Here is an 18,317-nt window from a genome sequence, read left to right as displayed (position 1 = left end):
ATATATCAAATTATTCCCTTATGTATCAATATTGACTTCCCCACCTTTACATAAGGCCTCGTTCGTTTGTTCCGGATCCAAAACAGGCCTGTTTTCTTCCTGGGCTGGATTGAGTGAATCCTACTGGTACACTGGATCCTGGTCACCCTTCTGTTCCCCAACCTTCGCATCCCCAGCCCTGTGGTACACGAATCCAATTTCAGACCCAAAAAGTTCAACACGATCAGCCTCAAGTACTTTTGATACACTATGGATGATGCCAGTAAAACAGTGACACTGAAGAGAAAGACTGGCATTACATCTTTTGCACACACAAAAAAAAAAAACTCGAGATTGAGGAAAAACACTAATCCATCTTACTAATGGCAAGTAATGATTAATGGGTAGCTATTATGAAACACGGTTGATCAAACTAAATGTATATCGAAACAAGGTTGATCAAACTTGTCATAGCAAGTTAGAGGTTCAATACAAATCAGCATATCCGTATAATATGTCCAGCGCAAGAAGTGAAGAACTAAGAATATAATAGGAAAGAAGACATGTTAATCAGGAATGCATTACCAATAAACGATGAGATACTTGGACTGTTGGGCTCAATTTTGGATTTTTGAAATTGATGTGACTATATTCACTGTTGGGCACAGTTTAGACTGCATGATAAACAGTTCAAGGGCTTGGAGAGCTGTACGGCAGAAGGACACATCTCCACTACAATAAAGGTGTGCATAAAAATACAACACATTACAAGGCACAAGGAAAATGATACACTACAGCAACTAAGTAAATTATGAATACTCTGATGGTAGTCACTAATGATTTGACTTAACAAAGAAGATAGCATGCCATGGATGGCAGAACACTCTAGGAAACCTAAATACACTGATTACCGAACCATCATAAGGGATGCAATTTTCAAAAGAAATGCAACTGAAGCTTCTGAAACAAACTCAGAGTTCCATTCAAGCTCGCTTGGCACTATCAGACTCGACAAGCACGCGACGACGACGCAGATTGGTAGGCCCAGCTGATTCGTTTTTTTTTTTTTTTTTGACAATAAGCTGATTCATCTTTATCAGCACTAGCTCGTGGAGGAAGAGCTTGAGTCTCCCTCCGCTAGAGGCTCACAACAGGTGCTACTGGTTCTGTTGCTGGGGTGTGTTTTTTTTATCAAAGTTGCTGGGGTGTGTTGGGGCTTAAATCGCCAAGACCTTCACCTTCAGCTGCAGATGGGGGCTGCAACTTACAAAAAATGCGTCAATAATAATTCAAGCTCCCAAAAAGAATGACATAGGTAGATAAAGAACCTCATCCTAGACAGCTGCACTTAATACTACATCTGTGTCAACATCACTATCAGCAACACCAAAGCTAGCAAGTTTCAGAAACATGCGAAACTAGATCAGCCTCATCATCAGCACATAGCCTGCGGAAGGGTTCTGTAATGACAGCAGAAAAATTTAATAGAATACAACTAGAATATCTGCAAAGATGAGGAAGAAGCCCAAGATCAAGAATTAACCTCAGCTGAGTACTGGACTGTAAGATGACACAAGTCCTGGAATCCACTTGGTGGTACATGAAACAAGCAACTCGCTGGAATCCACTTGCTTAGACATAGTGATTGGTAAATTTGAATCTGATGGGACCAGATGAACTGCTGGAACTGATGACTACAACTACCTTGAACTAGTCAAAATATTGCTATTAAAAAGATATGCCCAAGAACACAGTGAGTTTATGAATACATCGCTGAAGAGTTGAGGCATAGATTCTTTACATTGATTAATTGAAGGTCTTGCACATAGTTCTATCCAACAAACTAAACATAACGTTTTACAAAAGATCCTTGTTTGAATCTTACAACCATCACTAAAAAGCTTTAACATCTGTTGTACATGCATGACTAGCCAGCAGGATTAGATCATACTGAAAACAGATAGATTGACTATGTATCAATCAGGTTTGCTCAGCCATGGCACACTGGACTGCTTGTGGGTATGTACCCTTGTTTTTTTTTTTTGAACTGTCACCGGGGGGGGGGGGGGGGAGATATTCCCCACCTGAATATATATTGATACAAAATCAACCGCCTCATTTTTAGGGAAAAACAAGGCAAAACCCTTTCGTCCAATTAATTTTGGAAAACTGGACTAAAACCATACAACAACAGCCCAGCGCAAGGGCAAGATTGTGGCATATCCACTAATAATAAGAAAGAAGAAGAAGAAGAACAACATGCCCCGGCATAAGGGCGAAAGGTGGCACGACCACAATACACGAGAAGAAGATAAAACTGCAACACCAAGGCACGGGGACTCTTCAACGATGCCTCCAAGGAGGTTAATGACGCAAGAGCGTAATCATCGTCAGCTAAGCAGGAGCTTAGCAAGGCTTTCGCCCGAATCTTGTGCCAAGGATAATTGCAAAGGCCAGGAGTTTGCAAGAGGTTCTTCAACGACGCCTTCAAGAAGGAGGTTTCGCACAATGGCGTCCCTCGTCGTTGGCTCAACCAAGGGTTGAGCTAAGCTTTCGCCCAGAGCCCTTGCAAGAGCGAGGCAACAAATGGCATTGCCTCATCCAGACCCTAGAGCTAACACCCCGACGCTGCCACCGTCGCTGCTTACACAGCCATAGTTGACACCGCCGTACTGCTGAGACGGCGTTCTGCCCTCCCCAACAAGAGGCTCAGGGGGAGGGCGCCCGCGGGCACGCAGCCCCGCCGCCGGCTTGCCCACGGCCAAACTGTGTGCACCGCGCATGCACGTGTAGAAGCTGCTGTTGCTAGAGCACCATCTGTGCCTGAGAAGAGGGCAGCAGCGGTTCCGCCAGATCCCGACGCAAGGTCGCCAGATCCGGCACCAGGACACCATGGTCACGCAGCCCCACCGCCAGCATGCCCGCGGCCAAACTGCGCACGCCCAGAGTCCTGCACACGCACAAAGAACACCATACCACGGAGGAGCAGCACCAGCTCCGGGCGCCGGCAGCCCCGCCTAGAAGCGGAACCTCTGGGTGAGGAGGTCCTCGTCCAGCAGCAGCAGGAACACGAGGGTAGGGACACCCTCCGGGAACGGCGGCCCGGCAGCGGCGTCCGAGGTCGAGGACGGCCCGGCGTCGCCGACGAGAGCCAGCCAACCCCAAGATCCGTCGGGGTACCGGCCGGCACAAGGTGGATCTGGTAGGCACGACTCCAGATTGAGCAATTTCCAGGCGAATTGGAAGCCCCAGACGCAGATCGAAGCAGAGTCTCAAGCACTTGTGTTTTGGGGAAGAGAGGTGGGGGAGGAGCAGCAGGGGAGGAAGGAGGGTGCGAACGGGCCGACCTTATGGCGGCACCGCCGTTGGCCGCCGCCGCCGCGCCCGATGGCAGCAGCGACGACCGAAGGGGTGGGCGGGGCGGTGGGCTTTGGCTGGCGGCGCTGTCGCTCTCGCATCGCCTCCGAGTATGACTTGTTGCTGTGATTTTGCTGACGGGAACACAATGGGCCATTCGTATGTACCCTTGGGCCTTGTTTAGTTCCCAAAGTTGGGAGGTGCCAGAATTCCTGCAGCACACTGTAGCATTTTCGTTTGTATTTGTGAATTATTATCCAAACATTGACTAATTAGGCTCAAAAGATTCATCTCGCAAAGTACAACCAAACTGTGCAATTAGTTTTTGATTTCGTCTACATTTAGTACTCCATGCATGTACCGCAAGTTTGATGTGACGGGGAATCTTCTTTTTGCATGGTGTCAAAGTTGGAAATTTGGGAGGACTAAACACACCCTTGTTAGCAGTAGTTTCTCAGCCATGGCACACTGGATTGTTTATCTCAGGTAAATACTTCCTCTGCCATTTATTGTTCTGTGACTTGTAGCAATGAAAAAAATTGTTGCTTGCAAGATAACCGGCATGTTCGCTGGTTGGTTTCTGGGCTGGTTTAGGCTGGCTGGTGCTGGTTTATTGTGAGAGAAAAACACTGTTGGCTGGCTGGTTTGGGCTGGCTGAAACCAAGGCTGAACATTGCCTCATGCAAACAGCTGACTGTCTGGATGGTCGTGTTTTCTGGGAAGAATGTCTGAACTACTAGTGAGTGGGTCAAGCACAGATATTGTTTGAGTAGCAAAATACCAAGTGTACAAGGACCAATAAGATTCATTGTAGACAGGAATAAGAATTTACAAGAAGTTAAGGTCAGAGTAATATGGTTTCATGATTTCTAAAATTCTAGAATGATACATGTTACCATTCTGCAGCTAGCAACTTCATGTGATATGTGATCTCCAATAAACATGTGATCTCCAACAAACATTTCTCCGATGTGTCAATCACACTGTTCGCTTGTTGGTTTCAGCCAGCCCAAACCAGCCAGCCAACAGTGTTTTCCTCTCACAATAAACCAGCACCAGCCAGTCCAAACCAGCCCAGAAACCAACCAGCGAACAGGCCGAATAACACCTGCACAGATGGTGAATGCTGCAAAAGAACTTCAGGCTCCCTCCACCTTGGAATTGAACACGAGTTTTTAGAAATTGAAAATCCTTCTGGTAACATTTGGATCAAGTCATATAAGTAACTAGATGATACCCCGCGCGTTGCTGCTGGATTATAGTCGAGCACTGGAGAGGATTCATGAAGGTACCATTCATAATGATACCATTGCGGCTTGGGAAATTTGGAAGGAACGGAACGCAAGATGTTTCCGTAGTGCCACGACGCTGAGCGCCCAGCTACTAGCCACCATCAAGCATACCGCCGACCAATGGGTCGTGGCCGGTGCGCGCAACCTAGGTCGTCTTATGCGCGAGTAGTCTGCTTAGATAGCTCGCTAGGAGGCAACGCTTCAAGTACTATCTTAACCTCCAAATGTAGCGCCTTCGAGCGCTTGTAAAAAACCCTTCTCTTAAATACATGATACGCAAGTCTTTTGCGTATTCGAGAAAAAAAACAAAAACGTAATTAAGTGTCATGAGAGATTGTGGGAAATTTCGGTAAAAATGATAGAATTATTTGAAATAAAATGACAGAGTCTATATAATGCTACTGGTTCACCTTTCTATACAACTGTTGTACGAACTTCATCGGTTTTATTAACAGGCAGGACAGCTTTGTGAGCAACTGACTACATGGAAATACGCCAACCCCATTGTTCGTTGGCAGCTTCCTGATTTTAGCTCAAAACCTCAAGCACATATTGGAAGATAGTGATCCATCTTCACTCGCTGCTTTAAAGGAGGGTGCTATAAGAAAAAAATAGTGGGATCTCTCTCCCCGTAGTTTGCATTAAAAAAAACGCTATTTTGGCCTTGTCATTTTCTTTTGTCGGCATCACCATCACGTGTGGAAGTTTAATCTAGTTATTAGCAGCCAAGGACACTCCTGAATAATTTTAGAATGTCGTCAACTTCTTTTGGAGAACTATTATTGAGTCAGGGCTATATCATTCATGCATTCACCTGATCATATGAGATTGCACAATAAGAAGGAAAATAATACGTAAAGTATGAAGGCAAGAAGTATATAGGAATCTAAATAACTAAATTACTACTAATCTGAATAATTGTCTGTCACTTAAACTCTGAAATGGAGTAACAATGTATGGAGACGGAAGGTCGGTGAGGTGACGAACTGGACGCAGGCCTGCTACCTGATGTCACCTTCTGAAGCCAGTCTCGTCCGCAGACGGCAGATCGCAGGAGCCGCCCACGGCCCCTGGAGCTCATGCTTCTTGCCACGCAGCCACTCCTTGGTGACGAAGCCTATGGTAGTACTGCTGCAGCCATTCTACGCAACAGACGTTGTCTTCCTCGGGCGTGAGATGTGGTGTTCAACAGATTGGAGACGGAGTTGAAGGCGTTGAGGCAGCCCCCGTCGTGGAAGTACACACGCATGAGGAATTGAGGATTCGAAGCTTCTTCCTACTTTAATTTGGCTTCCACGGTTTTCTTTGGTCTCTGTGACATATATATATATATATATATATATATATATATATATATATATATATATATATATATATATATATATATATATATATATATATATATATATATATATAGGGATGACACTTCCACGGGTGGGGAAGCGAGACAGATGGAGGAATACTGATGGACAGCAATGACTTTTTCTGTTTTCGTGCACTAAGCGTATTGATGTGAGTGGTGCGAGAAGATTTGTGGGGAGGACGGCGAGCTCTTCGACGCATGACACTTCCATGACGAGGTGCACGCCCTCGTCACCACGACCCTGCTCCCGCCCAACTCCGACGTGCAATGCGGCTCGCTGGTTCTCTCGGACTACTGCACATACACGAATACGCGATGGGGAGGATGGCTGCCACGAGTTCCGCCCCGAGCGGTCCTCGTCACCACGACCCTGCTCCCGCCCAACTCCGACGTGCAATGCGGCTCGCTGGTTCTCTCGGACTACTGCACATACACGAATACGCGATGGGGAGGATGGCTGCCACGAGTTCCGCCCCGAGCGGTGGCTCGATGGCAGCGGCGAGTTCATGCCGGTGGAAACGGCGAGGTAGGGACTAACGGAGTAGGCGGTATGCATACGCCCCTGACAGTGGGTCATCAAAAGCGTAGAAAATAACATAAATGAGAGAGCGATAGAATTGTAATGGTAGGCTAGAAAAATTGCAATGGCGTAAATAGGAAAACCCTTTAATATTAGGTCTAGATATCAAACATGTCACGGCCCCTTCCTCGGTGAAGATGCAAAAGTCGAATATAGGAGTACATCTTACAAACAAACATAACACTTGGCATGAACATGCATGCAAAACATGCAGCTCAGTAGAGTAGACATATGCATGCATATGGTTCCGAATCATGCATAAATACGTCACACATATACAATCCCTAACTTAATAACTTAATACAGGTTCGAACTGTAAGAACTGAAGAGAACAATGCAGACAACTCAAGTTGTATTGATCAGGGCTTACGCCTCTTATACATGCACATCACGGCAGTCGGATAACTAACAATAGCTAGACTCAAGGAGAGCCAAGGAACATGCTAACTAAGTATAGTACAGGTTGCTAACACCCCCCCCCCCCCCCCCGCAGTATGAGTGTCGTTGCTGGCGACGCACAAACTATTTCGGAACTCCTTGAATGTTGCCGTCGGTAGACCTTTGGTCATGACGTCGGCGTACTGCTGCGCTGTGGGTACATGTAGAACTTTGCATTGTCCAACTGCGACCTTCTCGCGGACGAAGTGCACATCAAGCTCAATGTGTTTTGTGCGTTTGTGGTGTACTGGATTGGAGCTCATGTAGCAGGCGGAGACATTGTCGCAGAAGATGATAGTTGCCTTCGTGAGGGGACTGTCCAGTTCGCCTAGCAGTTGCCGGAGCCAAGTGCACTCGGCTACGGCGTTGGTGATGCCTCGGTATTCAGCCTCGGCGCTTGAACGAGACACCGTCGTCTGTCTTTTGGATGACCACGAGATCATGGCGTCACCCATGAACACACAGAAGCCCGAAGTGGAGCGTCTTGTATCCGGGCACCCGGCCCAATCCGCATCGGAGTAGGCGACGAGATCGTTCTGGTTGGAGCCACGCAGATGGAGACCAAGAGCTGTGGTGCCATGGACATAGCGAAGTATTCGCTTCACGAGAGCTTGATGCGCCGTTGTTGGTGCGTGCATGAAGAGACAGGCTTGCTGCACAGCATACTGCAAGTCTGGCCGTGTCATCGTTAGATATTGAAGAGCGCTGACCAGACTGCGGTAGTCCGAGGCATCCGCTGTGTTCAGGGGCGAGCCGGAGTCGCTGGAGAGTTTGCCGGCGATGTCGATCGGAGTGTCGCAGGGGCGGCATTCAGTCATACCAGCTCGTTCAAGAAGGTCGATGGCGTACTGCTGGTGGTGGAGGAAGAAGCCGGCGCCGTTGCGCTGAACCTGGATGCCGAGGAAGTAGTGGACCGGGCCCATGTCCTTGAGGGCGAACTCTGCGTTGATGGTGCTGATGACGTGGCTCAGGATGTCGTTAGACGATGCCGTGAGCACGATGTCGTCGACGTAGAGAAGAAGATACACCGATTCCGTGCCGCGTCGAAGAACGAAGAGTGAGCTGTCGGATCGAGTGGGCTTGAACCCCATCGAGCCGAGGAACATGGCGAGTCGCATGTACCACGCCCTGGGTGCCTGTTTCAAGCCATAGAGGCTCTTGGAGAGGCGGCACACCGATGTCGGAGCCGAAGAGTCAACGAAGCCTGCGGGCTGCCGAGCATAGACCTGTTCGTCGAGGAAGCCATGAAGGAAGGCATTGTTGACGTCGAGTTGATGGACAGGCCAGCGGCGTTGAGCAGCCAGCGTGAGCACCGTGCGGACCGTCGCCGGTTTCACAACGGGACAGTATGTCTCGCCGTAATCAACTCCTGCGCGCTGGGTGAACCCGCGAACCACCCATCGCGCCTTGTACCGATTGAAGCTGCCGTCTTCGTTGAACTTATGGCGGAAGATCCATTTGTCGCTTACGACATGTGCACCAGGAGGTCGAGGAACGAGCTCCCACGTGTTGTTGGCGAGTAGGGCGTCGAACTCGGACTGCATAGCTTGTCGCCATTTGGGGTCTTGGAGAGCCTGATTGACTGTTCGTGGGATCGGTGAGATTGGCAATGTAGGCGTGGCAGTAGTAGTCGTCGTAGTTGCAGTGCCGGCGTAGCGTGGGTTCGGCTTGATTATCCCCGCGCGTGCCCTGGTCACCATCGGGTGCGAGGCAAGGATGTCCGCGACTGTAGTCGCATCTGGAGCTGCAGATGTCAATGCGGGCGTGAACGGCGGGGAGCGAGATCCACGTCGTGTGTTCGTTGGCGTCGTGGCTGCTGACGAAGTCGGGGCCTACGGAGATCCGCAGGTGGGTTCCGGTTCTGGATGGTCACGCGGTGATCGCGGAGACGGTGGATCCGGGATCGGCGGCGGCGGGACCACGTCATCAGAAAGATCCGGGCGCCACGGATTGTAGGCGCAGGTTGTTGGGGATGACGTCACGGGCCCTGAGCGGTAGGGGAAAACGGCCTCGTCGAAGTGGACGTAGCGCGATGTCAGAACTTTCCGCGTCGTCAGGTTGTAGCATCGATAGCCATGATGATCCTACGAATAACCAATGAAAACACAAGCCACTGAACGTGGTGACAGCCTGTTAGGGTTGGTGGATTCAGTGTTTGGGTAGCATAGACACCCGAAGACGCGAAGGGATGAATAGTCAGGGTTGGTGTTGAAGAGCAGAGAGAAAGGAGTGGCCATGGAGCGAGGCTTGCAGGGTTTGTGGTTCAGAAGAAAGGTGGATGTCTGTAACGCCTCGACCCAGAATATTGGTGGCATCGCTGCATGAAAGAGTAGGACTCGAACGCCGTCGTTCAGAGTGCACAGGATGCGCTCAGCTTTCCCATTCTGTTGGGAAGTGTATGGGCAAGAAAGACGTAGGAGAATGCCATTGTCGGAGTAGAATTTGCGCAGAACCGAGTTATCAAACTCACGACCATTGTCGGTCTGGAACGCGCGAATGGGATGGGCGAACTGTGTGCGGACGTAAGCATGGAATGACATGATCTTTGTGGCGACTTCAGATTTGCTGCGCAATGGAAATGTCCAGACAAAATGCGTGAAGTCATCCAGGAGCACAAGATAATAGCGATAGCCAGTGAAACTGGAAACAGGTGACGTCCAAACGTCACAATAAATTAATTCAAAGGCTTCAGTAGTTTTGTGCTGAGAGGGAACAAACGGTAAACGCACAGGTTTGCCAACACGGCAAGCATGACAGGTGTGTGACAAATCTTTATTACGAGTGAATGCAAAAGATTGAAGAAGGCGACGGAATGACTCCTTGCCGGGATGACCGAGCCGTTGATGCCAAAGATCTGCTGAAACGGTGGCGAGGCAGTGCGTGGAGGTGGATGATTGCGTCGGGTGTAGGGGGTAGAGATCACCGACGCTATCACTGCGGAGAAGTACCGCCTTGGTGTCGCGATCCTTGATAGAGAAACCACAATTGTCAAATTCAATTGTAATAGGATTGTCACGAGTTAGAGCACGAACTGAAATAAGGTTTTTGATTAGAGGTGGAGACAAGAACATTGTGCAAGGAGAGCGGATATGAGTGAGTAGGGATGGAGGATGAACCAGTGTGTGTAATGGGTAAGGAGGTGCCATTACCAACAATGATTCGGGTGGAGGAAGAGTGTGGAAGGAGAGAAGAGATGTTACCGGAGCCTTGCGACATATGAGACGAGGCGCCAGTGTCGAGGAACCAATCACCGGCGGACTGGGGCTGTTGGAGCGAGATGTTGTTCAGTGTGGCGAGCAGCTGTGGGTCCAGCTGGGAAGACGCGCCGGCGACGTGTGCCTGTGGAGCCGCAGAGGAAGGGATCGTGCCGAGAACGCCGGGCGTGGGCGAAGGTGCAAATGGCCAAGCCTGCACCGTACCCGTCCAGGGGTTCAGTGAGGGCCAGAAGCATGGTGGTGGCGCCGTGTTTGATGAGGAGCCCTTCTTCTTCTTCTTTTTGTTGGAGAAGGAGCTCGATTGAGGACGTCCGCCGTTGGAAGGTGTAGGCGTGGTGGTAGTTGTCGCTGGCGGTTTGGCCGGAGCGCCGTGCGACGTGGGGACACCGGGTGCGGCGTTGGCGACGAAGGCCGCCACGGACTGAAGATGAGTGGCCGATGGTGTCGCGGTGGGCACCGTGGAAGATGACGTGCCGGCGTGCGCGGCGTGAGCGACAAGCGTCGCCGCTGCCTGCAATTTCTCCGACTCGTTAATGCGATGTTCCTCGAGCTGCAGCATGGACCGCGTCTTGAGGAACGACGGTAGACGACGGCGAAGGGTGATGTGGGGGATCGCGTGGTGGAGACGAGGGTTGAGGGCGCGGACGATGTTGTAGATGAGATCTTTGTCGTTCACCGGGGCACCGAGACCGGCGAGGCGATCGACCATGACCTTCATGCGGGAGCAGTAGTCGAGGACGTTGAGATCACCTTGGTAGAAGTTGCGGAACTCGGCGCCGAGGTAGACGGCGCGAGTATCCTTGTTGTCGCGGAAGAGGTTGCGGACGCCGCGCCAGATGGAGTAAGCGGTGTCGGTGTCCTCCGAGACCATGGAGAGAAGCTCGGGGGAGATGCGGTTGTAGAACCATGAGATGATGGCGCAGTCATTCTGCACCCAGTCGCTGTCGCCCTTGGCGGTGGAGCCGTCGACATGGTCGCGGAGTCCGAACTGGCCAAAGATGGCGGAGAAGGAGCGCGCCCAGGCGACGTAGTTCGCGTCGTTGAAGTCGAGGACGATGGGCACTCGGTTGAGGATGTTGATGCCGTGGACGACGGCCGGCGTATCAGGCTCGGTTTGGACGCGGAGTTTGTGGGGAAGGCCCGACTCGGCGTCGGAGTTGTCGGAGGCTGACGACGATGAGGACGAGGATGAACTCATGGCGGCGTCGGGATGTTGGGATGAGGCAGCGGAGAGTTAGGATCGTGGAACGGCTGATACCATGTAAGAACTGAAGAGAACAATGCAGACAACTCAAGTTGTATTGATCAGGGCTTACGCCTCTTATACATGCACATCACGGCAGTCGGATAACTAACAATAGCTAGACTCAAGGAGAGCCAAGGAACGTGCTAACTAAGTATAGTACAGGTTGCTAACACGAACGATAAGTTATTCATGGGTCTTGTGGATCCTGAGAACGATCATGCCTTATTAAATTGCAGATGGTTTCGAGGTTTCAGTTGCGGCGGCCTGGCCCCTTGTTAGCTGCAGGGTCCCTGTTGAACGAGAAACCTACTTCACTCCCATAGATCGGTGAAGCACAACGAGGCCTTCCAACATACTTCCTGGTTTTAGTTTTGCCGTAGAGTTCACTTAGCTTCCCATCGGCAAACTTGTTAATCCCAAGACTGTAAGGCAGATCAGATTTCTTGTTTTCCTCCACACTCAGCACAGTCTCCTTGAAGTAGCTGAACCGGCGAGCCATCTCCTCACGGTCACGTTCCTGGTTAAAAAACTTGCACCAGCGCTCATACAGGTCCCATAGGGCATCATCTGACTCAAGATCCTTCTCATTTGCCTCGAATTTCGCCCAATCTATAGAGACATAATTGTGCGGATCAGATTAGCTGTATAAATAAATGAATAAATGATACATATAACAACAAAAAGGAGAGTAAATATCGCCTAACGATACAGACTACATTTAGGCTAGGCCTGTTCCTTGGTTGAGTGAGCTAAACCGTAACCCAGTCCACAACCAACCAGGATGGAACCATAATCATGGTGCGCGAGGAGGGAAACACTATAAACACAGAACAAAGAACAATATATTTGACAGCCTTGCGGGTTTCGACCCGAGAAACCAGTCAAGACTGGGCTTAGCCTCGCATCGCGGAAACAGGTAGAAAGAAAAAAAGAACAATACATTTGGCGGTTGTCTCTCTCACACACTTGAGCTCAGTTTGAGCCTCCCCCAGCTATTGACATAGGAGGCAAAAAGGTATACAACTCAATTCAAGACCGGATATATCAAAAGAATTAATTCAGGCTCCTGCCACAGTGAAGCACAACCCCAAACTGTTTTGGTGCCGCTGGCGGAATAAACTAACACCAGGGAAACATAGCGGGCAGTATCAAATCAAGCTACAGTAGCGGCCGCTGGCGCAACACCTGGGAATCCAAGTGCCCGAGCTACCGTGGCCACTGCGCAGCCAGCTCAGCTCCGATGATCGGAGAACCTGCTGGCCATGACACATGCAGAGACCCCACCCGCCACCAGATGCAAAGTCGACATTATGGTTCGGCAGCTGAATTTTTTCCAGCCGATGCAGCTGCTCTGCCTCCCACAAAATCAATGTGCAAGCAGCCAGCATAAACTGCTTTTACAACGACATCTCCAGAATGGCCACCGCCGCGCTGGCAGCAACCCTTGGATCGACCCACACAAGCGTATTTAACCAGCAGTAATCCATTGAAAACCAATAGACTCGTATTTATCCCAGTCCGAATGCACTAGAGTGGATTGGAATTGAAAATTATCTAATTTCTACCAAAATCCACTCCAACTCAACCTAGAATGATGTGAATACGAGTGCATCCAAACTTAAGCACTAAACCAGCACCGAACAAATCGGGACCACGAATGACCAACATGGATGTGTTCGGCAAATAGAACATATATAACATGGATTCAGATCCGAAAAATTAGACGGATCAGTATAAGGCTGTGGATTCGCGTGCACTAAATTAGCGTCCTACTAACGTCTGACCTTAGATATAGGGAGGTATTATTGGGGGTACGGATACCTGGTTGGACGAAGGGTGCCCCGTCCATGACTGCTTGTAATTTGGCGATGGTGTCGTGAGAGAGGCTGCTCCGAGGGGCCCCTGCCGCGACGGGGGGATGAACGCTGCCAGATGACGCGGGACTCCGGGAGGTCCCCGCTGCAGCAACGGAGGAAGAGTGCTTGAGCGGATCTGAGGCCGCCGCACCGCCTGAACCAGAGCGGGCCGCCGCCGCCGCCGCCGCCGCCGCCGCAAAGCGATATGCAGCCGACGCAGCTGAGCTGGAGACGCGAGCAGCCGCCCGGAGGATCAGGGACGCCATCGACGGCATGACGGGAGATGAGAGGATGGATGGGGTGCGGATGGCGTCGCCGGTGGATGGGGAAAGACTGATTCCGGTTAGGGTTTCCTCCCTCCGCCCCAAATAGTATAAGTACTCTGTTCGCAAAGAAAAAAAGAAGGTACTGGAAGGATTGTTTTTTTATTATTATTTCCCTGGGCAGATTCGGATTTGGAGTTGGGACCGCCTCTCGCTCGGGACGGCCCATCAGGCATACGCACGGCCTTAACAGCCCACAACCACCGAGCCCGCAATTCTAGTTTGTTCGGATGAAAAACTGATGCGTATTGGTGCCTATTCGGTGGTATATCCACTCTAACAGCGGCTAACGACGGGCATTTACAATAATTGATTACTAATTATTAATCTGAATTAATTCTCAACACCCCTTGATAAATTTGAACACTTGTTGGCATCGTTATTTCTTCGTCAGTCATTGTCTTGAAGCTTTGGAAATCCCTATAGGAAAAACCAAAGTATACCGATATAACATGCAAAACTCCTTTTTTTTTTTAGAAAACATGCAAAACTCCTTAGACCCCAGTGGGAAAAATAAGGAGAAACATTATGATCTATATAACTCCCAATGTTGATAGACCCTTTCCTAAAGACATTGTCTATAAACAATTTGATCCAAGATCAATATGTCATATATTATCCTTGAAAACCCCCGTGAGGAAAAATAGATAAGAGTAAATACACGTTGGGTCCTCAAACTTTTAGGGCGTTCTCATCTAGGTCATCGAACTAAAAATGCGGCCGCCTAAGTCCCTAAACTACTACCTTCGCACCAACGGTCAAAAAACACCACACGAGCACTAGCATTTGACGTGGCCATGTGTTGACGAACAAACACACATCCTTCAACACACCAGCGGGCTTTGGACGTCAAAGAGGTTGCAAACAACCTACACACGCAGCAAACACGCAGCAAGAACCGGCCTAAACGATCTAGAGACCGTTAGGGCCGATGTAGCACTCGTGTTCGGCTGAAAAGGCTCCCGAACACCCCTCGGAAGGATCCGTCGGAGAGATGCACGTGGAGGATGCCTGTAACACCCCTGGTGTTAGGCTTGCCTAATTGCACTTGCATTTCATGAACATGAGCATCATTCATCCATTCATGAGCATATATCACATGAAACATGTTATCAAAACATTGCAACGTACTGTATATTTCATGAGTGTTGTTTTTGTGAATTAAAGAGTGTGCAACACCCAAGTGCAACATGTGCAACTCACTTTAGTGGAACCTAGCTAGTTATTGTAATGCAACAAGATCATGAAACATGGGAAACATGACTATGAAACAAAAGTAACATTTCAATTGTTTTTCATCGTTTCAGTACATTCAGTGCTTGATTCTTGTGTGACCAATGTGTGGTATGGCTAAAAATATTGTTAAACATCTTAGCTATGCTTAGAAAGTCATTAGGAACAATGTTCATGTTGATCATTTTGCCTAATTAAGTTTCCAAGTCATGGTTTGACTTGTTTTGACCCTAGGACTTTTTGGTTTGACTGTTTAAAAAGTACAGCTTAGAATGTTTGCATGTCTGAGCAACCTAAAATAAAGTTGTAGCAAATTATATAAGGAACAAAAGGTATTTTGTGACCAAGTCATGAAAATGGGCACAACATGCTCTAAATGGTCCCACAAGTCAGAACTTGGAGTTTGATTCAACAATTTGAATTTTCTAAGTCTGGATGTTGAATTTCAGTTATTCTACCAGTGTTTGGAGCCTTGTATCTCCTTAACCTGACCGAATCAGTTCGAGTGCCAATGGGAAATGTTGTAGCTCTCACTTCAGTCTCCAACTTTGTCAATATAACCTAGGGCTAGATCGTCACCGTTTACAAGTTTTTGGTCGTTGAAAACTTGCTGTCAGACGTCGAGGACTTGACTGAATCGCGCTACAGTGTTTCGGGTTCAGGCCGTTGTGGCCGACCACCGTCGGGCCGAGCGCGCCAAGTGGAAGCCGTACGTCGGCGCTGCCCCCACCAGTCAGGCCATCGCCGCCACGAAGACGCCACGTGCCCATCAGCTCGCTTATTTGTTTCGCCCGCGTCCCCTCGCCTCGTCAGTCCACTTAGAGCCGAACGCGTGCCTCCGCCATCGCCGCCGAGCAAGCCACCGTCGCCCAGCTCGCTCGCCGCCGCGAAATCACCACCTCCAGTTAGCGCGCGGCTCCGCCGTGTCCTCCTCTACCTCCTCCACCCCTTGGCTGCACCATTTGAGCTTTGGTAAGGGCGCATTGATCATTCCCGCCACCGCCGCCATGCGCGTGTCCTCACCGGAGTTGAGGCCGTCATGGTCGGGGTAGCTAGGAACTCTTCCATCCTCTTCTAGTTGCTTGGGTAGCTCCGTAGTAGTCTCGTGAAGCTTGTACCAAGCTTGTTTGGGGCAATGGGGGTTCGCCGTCGCCGGAGTGCCGCAGCGACCTCGCTGCCGCCCGCCGTTGCTGACGCCGTCGTTGCTAGGGTACGGTAGAGGTTGAAGTGAAGGTATGGATGGGTGCACATCGTTGTGGGGAGCACGCCGGTGCCGTCGGGTTCGCCAGAGGAGCCGCCGTCGGCGAATTTCACAGTTGCCGCGCCGTCGTCTTCCTCCGTCCCCTGTTTTCTCTCGCTGATGCGCGGGTCCCATTTGTCGGTCGCCGCTGCTGAGAGGGAGCCGGAACTGGGCTGCACCATTCTAGGCTATGTGCGCGCGTAGTCATGGGCTGCCTAATCCGTTCGGGCTGGCCCAGTAGCTGATTAGGTTTTCCTTTTTGTTTTGTTTATTTTGTTTTTCACAGATTTGTGTGCACGATTCAAAAATGTGTAAATCAAGTTTGGTAGATCCAAATGTTATGGTTCCAATTTTGTTGAGTTCCTGGTAATGTCTAGTATTTAATAAAAATATTATATGAGCACAGGTTTTAGAAATTTTGGATGAATTAAATAGGACTTTGAAATGTGTTTTTAGATGCATGCAAACTTGTTGAAATTTTATCTTGAGTTTATGTGGTCCAAAAATTATGAAATTTTGTGGGTATGCTAGTCTTGCTTAGTAGAAGCTCTGGTTAAAATTTCGGAGCTAGTGCATGTGTAGTTTTTGAGTTATAGATTTTCCTTTTATCATTGATTAATACTTGTGTGAATTTTCATAATTTTTCTATAGATCCAGTAAAGGTAAAATTTGGTGAGTGCTATTCTTATGCTAGAGTGATACTAGGAAAAATGAGAAATCTATTGCTTGACACTTTTAACTAAGGTTTCCTATTTATGCCTTTTTAAGCACTTATGCCTTGTCATTTTTGTGTAGACTATTTTACTTATCCAAATGCCATGAAAATTTTATGGTAGTCTACTTAGAGTAGTACTATGCTACTGTAATTTTCTGAGATTTTTATAAGCACCAGAAATATAGGTTGCTGTTGTAGCCCTAGTTTAAAGTGAAATAAAATAATCCTCTTTAATGCAAGTTAGTTAATAATGTTCGCTTTGGTGTATCTTTGAAGCATCTTGATTTGCTGTGGTGATTTGGCATGTTAGTACAGTGGTTGTCGTAGTAGATAATAGTACATGTTCTTGGATGATGTTGACTACCTTGTAGAAAAACTTCGCTACGATTATGTCCAATGAAGTTAAACATGTTCATCCACATTTCATGCATCATGATCATTACATGTCACCTCTTCGATGCACCTATGCATTAGCACTTATACATCTGCATCATACAGGATCGCAAACTGAGAACCCAGTCATCATACCCGAGGAGCCCGAGGAGCAGTTCGAGGTGCAGCCGCAGGAAGTGCCCGAAGCCGACGAGGAGGACGTTGAGGAACTTCCGGAGTGCCCCGATCACCGTCCGAGCTCCTTCGAGAGAGGCAAGCCCCAGAGCATTTTCTCCCGGTTTGCAATTATTAATTAAATGCTTTACTTTAATTGATGCATTATGTTCAGGAGTTGTTTGCAACCGTTGCTGCATTATACCTTGTCTACCTTTGTTATACTATATCCTTGTTACCCTGGTATCCGCAGTTGAGTCAATGCTTAGCTGGCTTAGACCAGTAGAAGTCGGGTGATTTCTTGTCACCTGTGAGCTATAGGTGGTTACCTGGATCTGCTTGGATGACTATGAAGTCATGGTATAACTAAGTGTTAAATGAAGTTGAGACCGGACGGAGACTTGCAGAGTTTTGGACTGTAGTGTTTTCCGTCTGTGTCGATTAAGGACCGACCGTTGTTGGGCCTCGAGTCATGTTGAACGTATGCCTTACATTTAGCTGGCCGGATAAAGTACCTTCCGACCGTGAAGCTGGGAGATTATTCGGGCCGAGTAGATTGCCCGCAGCGCACTGTGCCGGAGCAGGTGTGGTAGGACACGGGGGCGAGATGATAAGACCAAAGTGCAGTCGGTCGGCCCTCGGGTACATGTGGTTCCTGGCAAACTCGAGATACCTGGATAGTTGACTCGGTGATCAATATCTCACTTTAGCGGGTGAGTGAGGTTTGTGTAAGGAATAAATCACCAGCTGGTTAGAAATCGATTCGAATCGCCATCGCTCCTGGATAGTGAGCACTTGACTTGAGTGACTTCATCGTAGTAAATATTTATGGAACACTTGGACAGTTATAGTGAATATGACAGTATGGAAGTTGTTTAATGATCAATTGGTTATCATTATCTGCTTAATCACATGTTTACTCTAGTATAGGTAC

General features: G+C 48.9%; 1 protein-coding gene and 1 long non-coding RNA gene across 2 annotated transcripts; both read right to left on the bottom strand.

The window, feature by feature from the left end:
• Positions 1–748: 748 nt before the first annotated feature.
• Positions 749–2,044, bottom strand: LOC136509089 (uncharacterized). The gene is made up of 3 exons (XR_010772222.1): positions 1,523–2,044; positions 1,308–1,439; positions 749–1,236 (listed from the first exon to the last, which is right to left on the bottom strand). It is a non-coding gene; the product is annotated as an uncharacterized lncRNA (long non-coding RNA).
• Positions 2,045–11,498: 9,454 nt separating this feature from the next.
• LOC136509084 (uncharacterized) lies at positions 11,499–13,712 on the bottom strand. Its single transcript, XM_066503890.1, has 2 exons — positions 13,292–13,712; positions 11,499–12,079 (listed from the first exon to the last, which is right to left on the bottom strand). Exons 1-2 carry the CDS (start codon positions 13,599–13,601, stop codon positions 11,721–11,723), a joined length of 669 nt encoding a protein of 222 aa, XP_066359987.1. The 5' UTR covers positions 13,602–13,712; the 3' UTR covers positions 11,499–11,720.
• Positions 13,713–18,317: the final 4,605 nt, after the last annotated feature.

This window comes from Miscanthus floridulus, chromosome 15, assembly GCF_019320115.1.
Source record: "Miscanthus floridulus cultivar M001 chromosome 15, ASM1932011v1, whole genome shotgun sequence".
Lineage (NCBI taxonomy): Eukaryota > Viridiplantae > Streptophyta > Magnoliopsida > Poales > Poaceae > Miscanthus > Miscanthus floridulus.
This window is presented reverse-complemented; position numbering and strand designations above follow the sequence as displayed.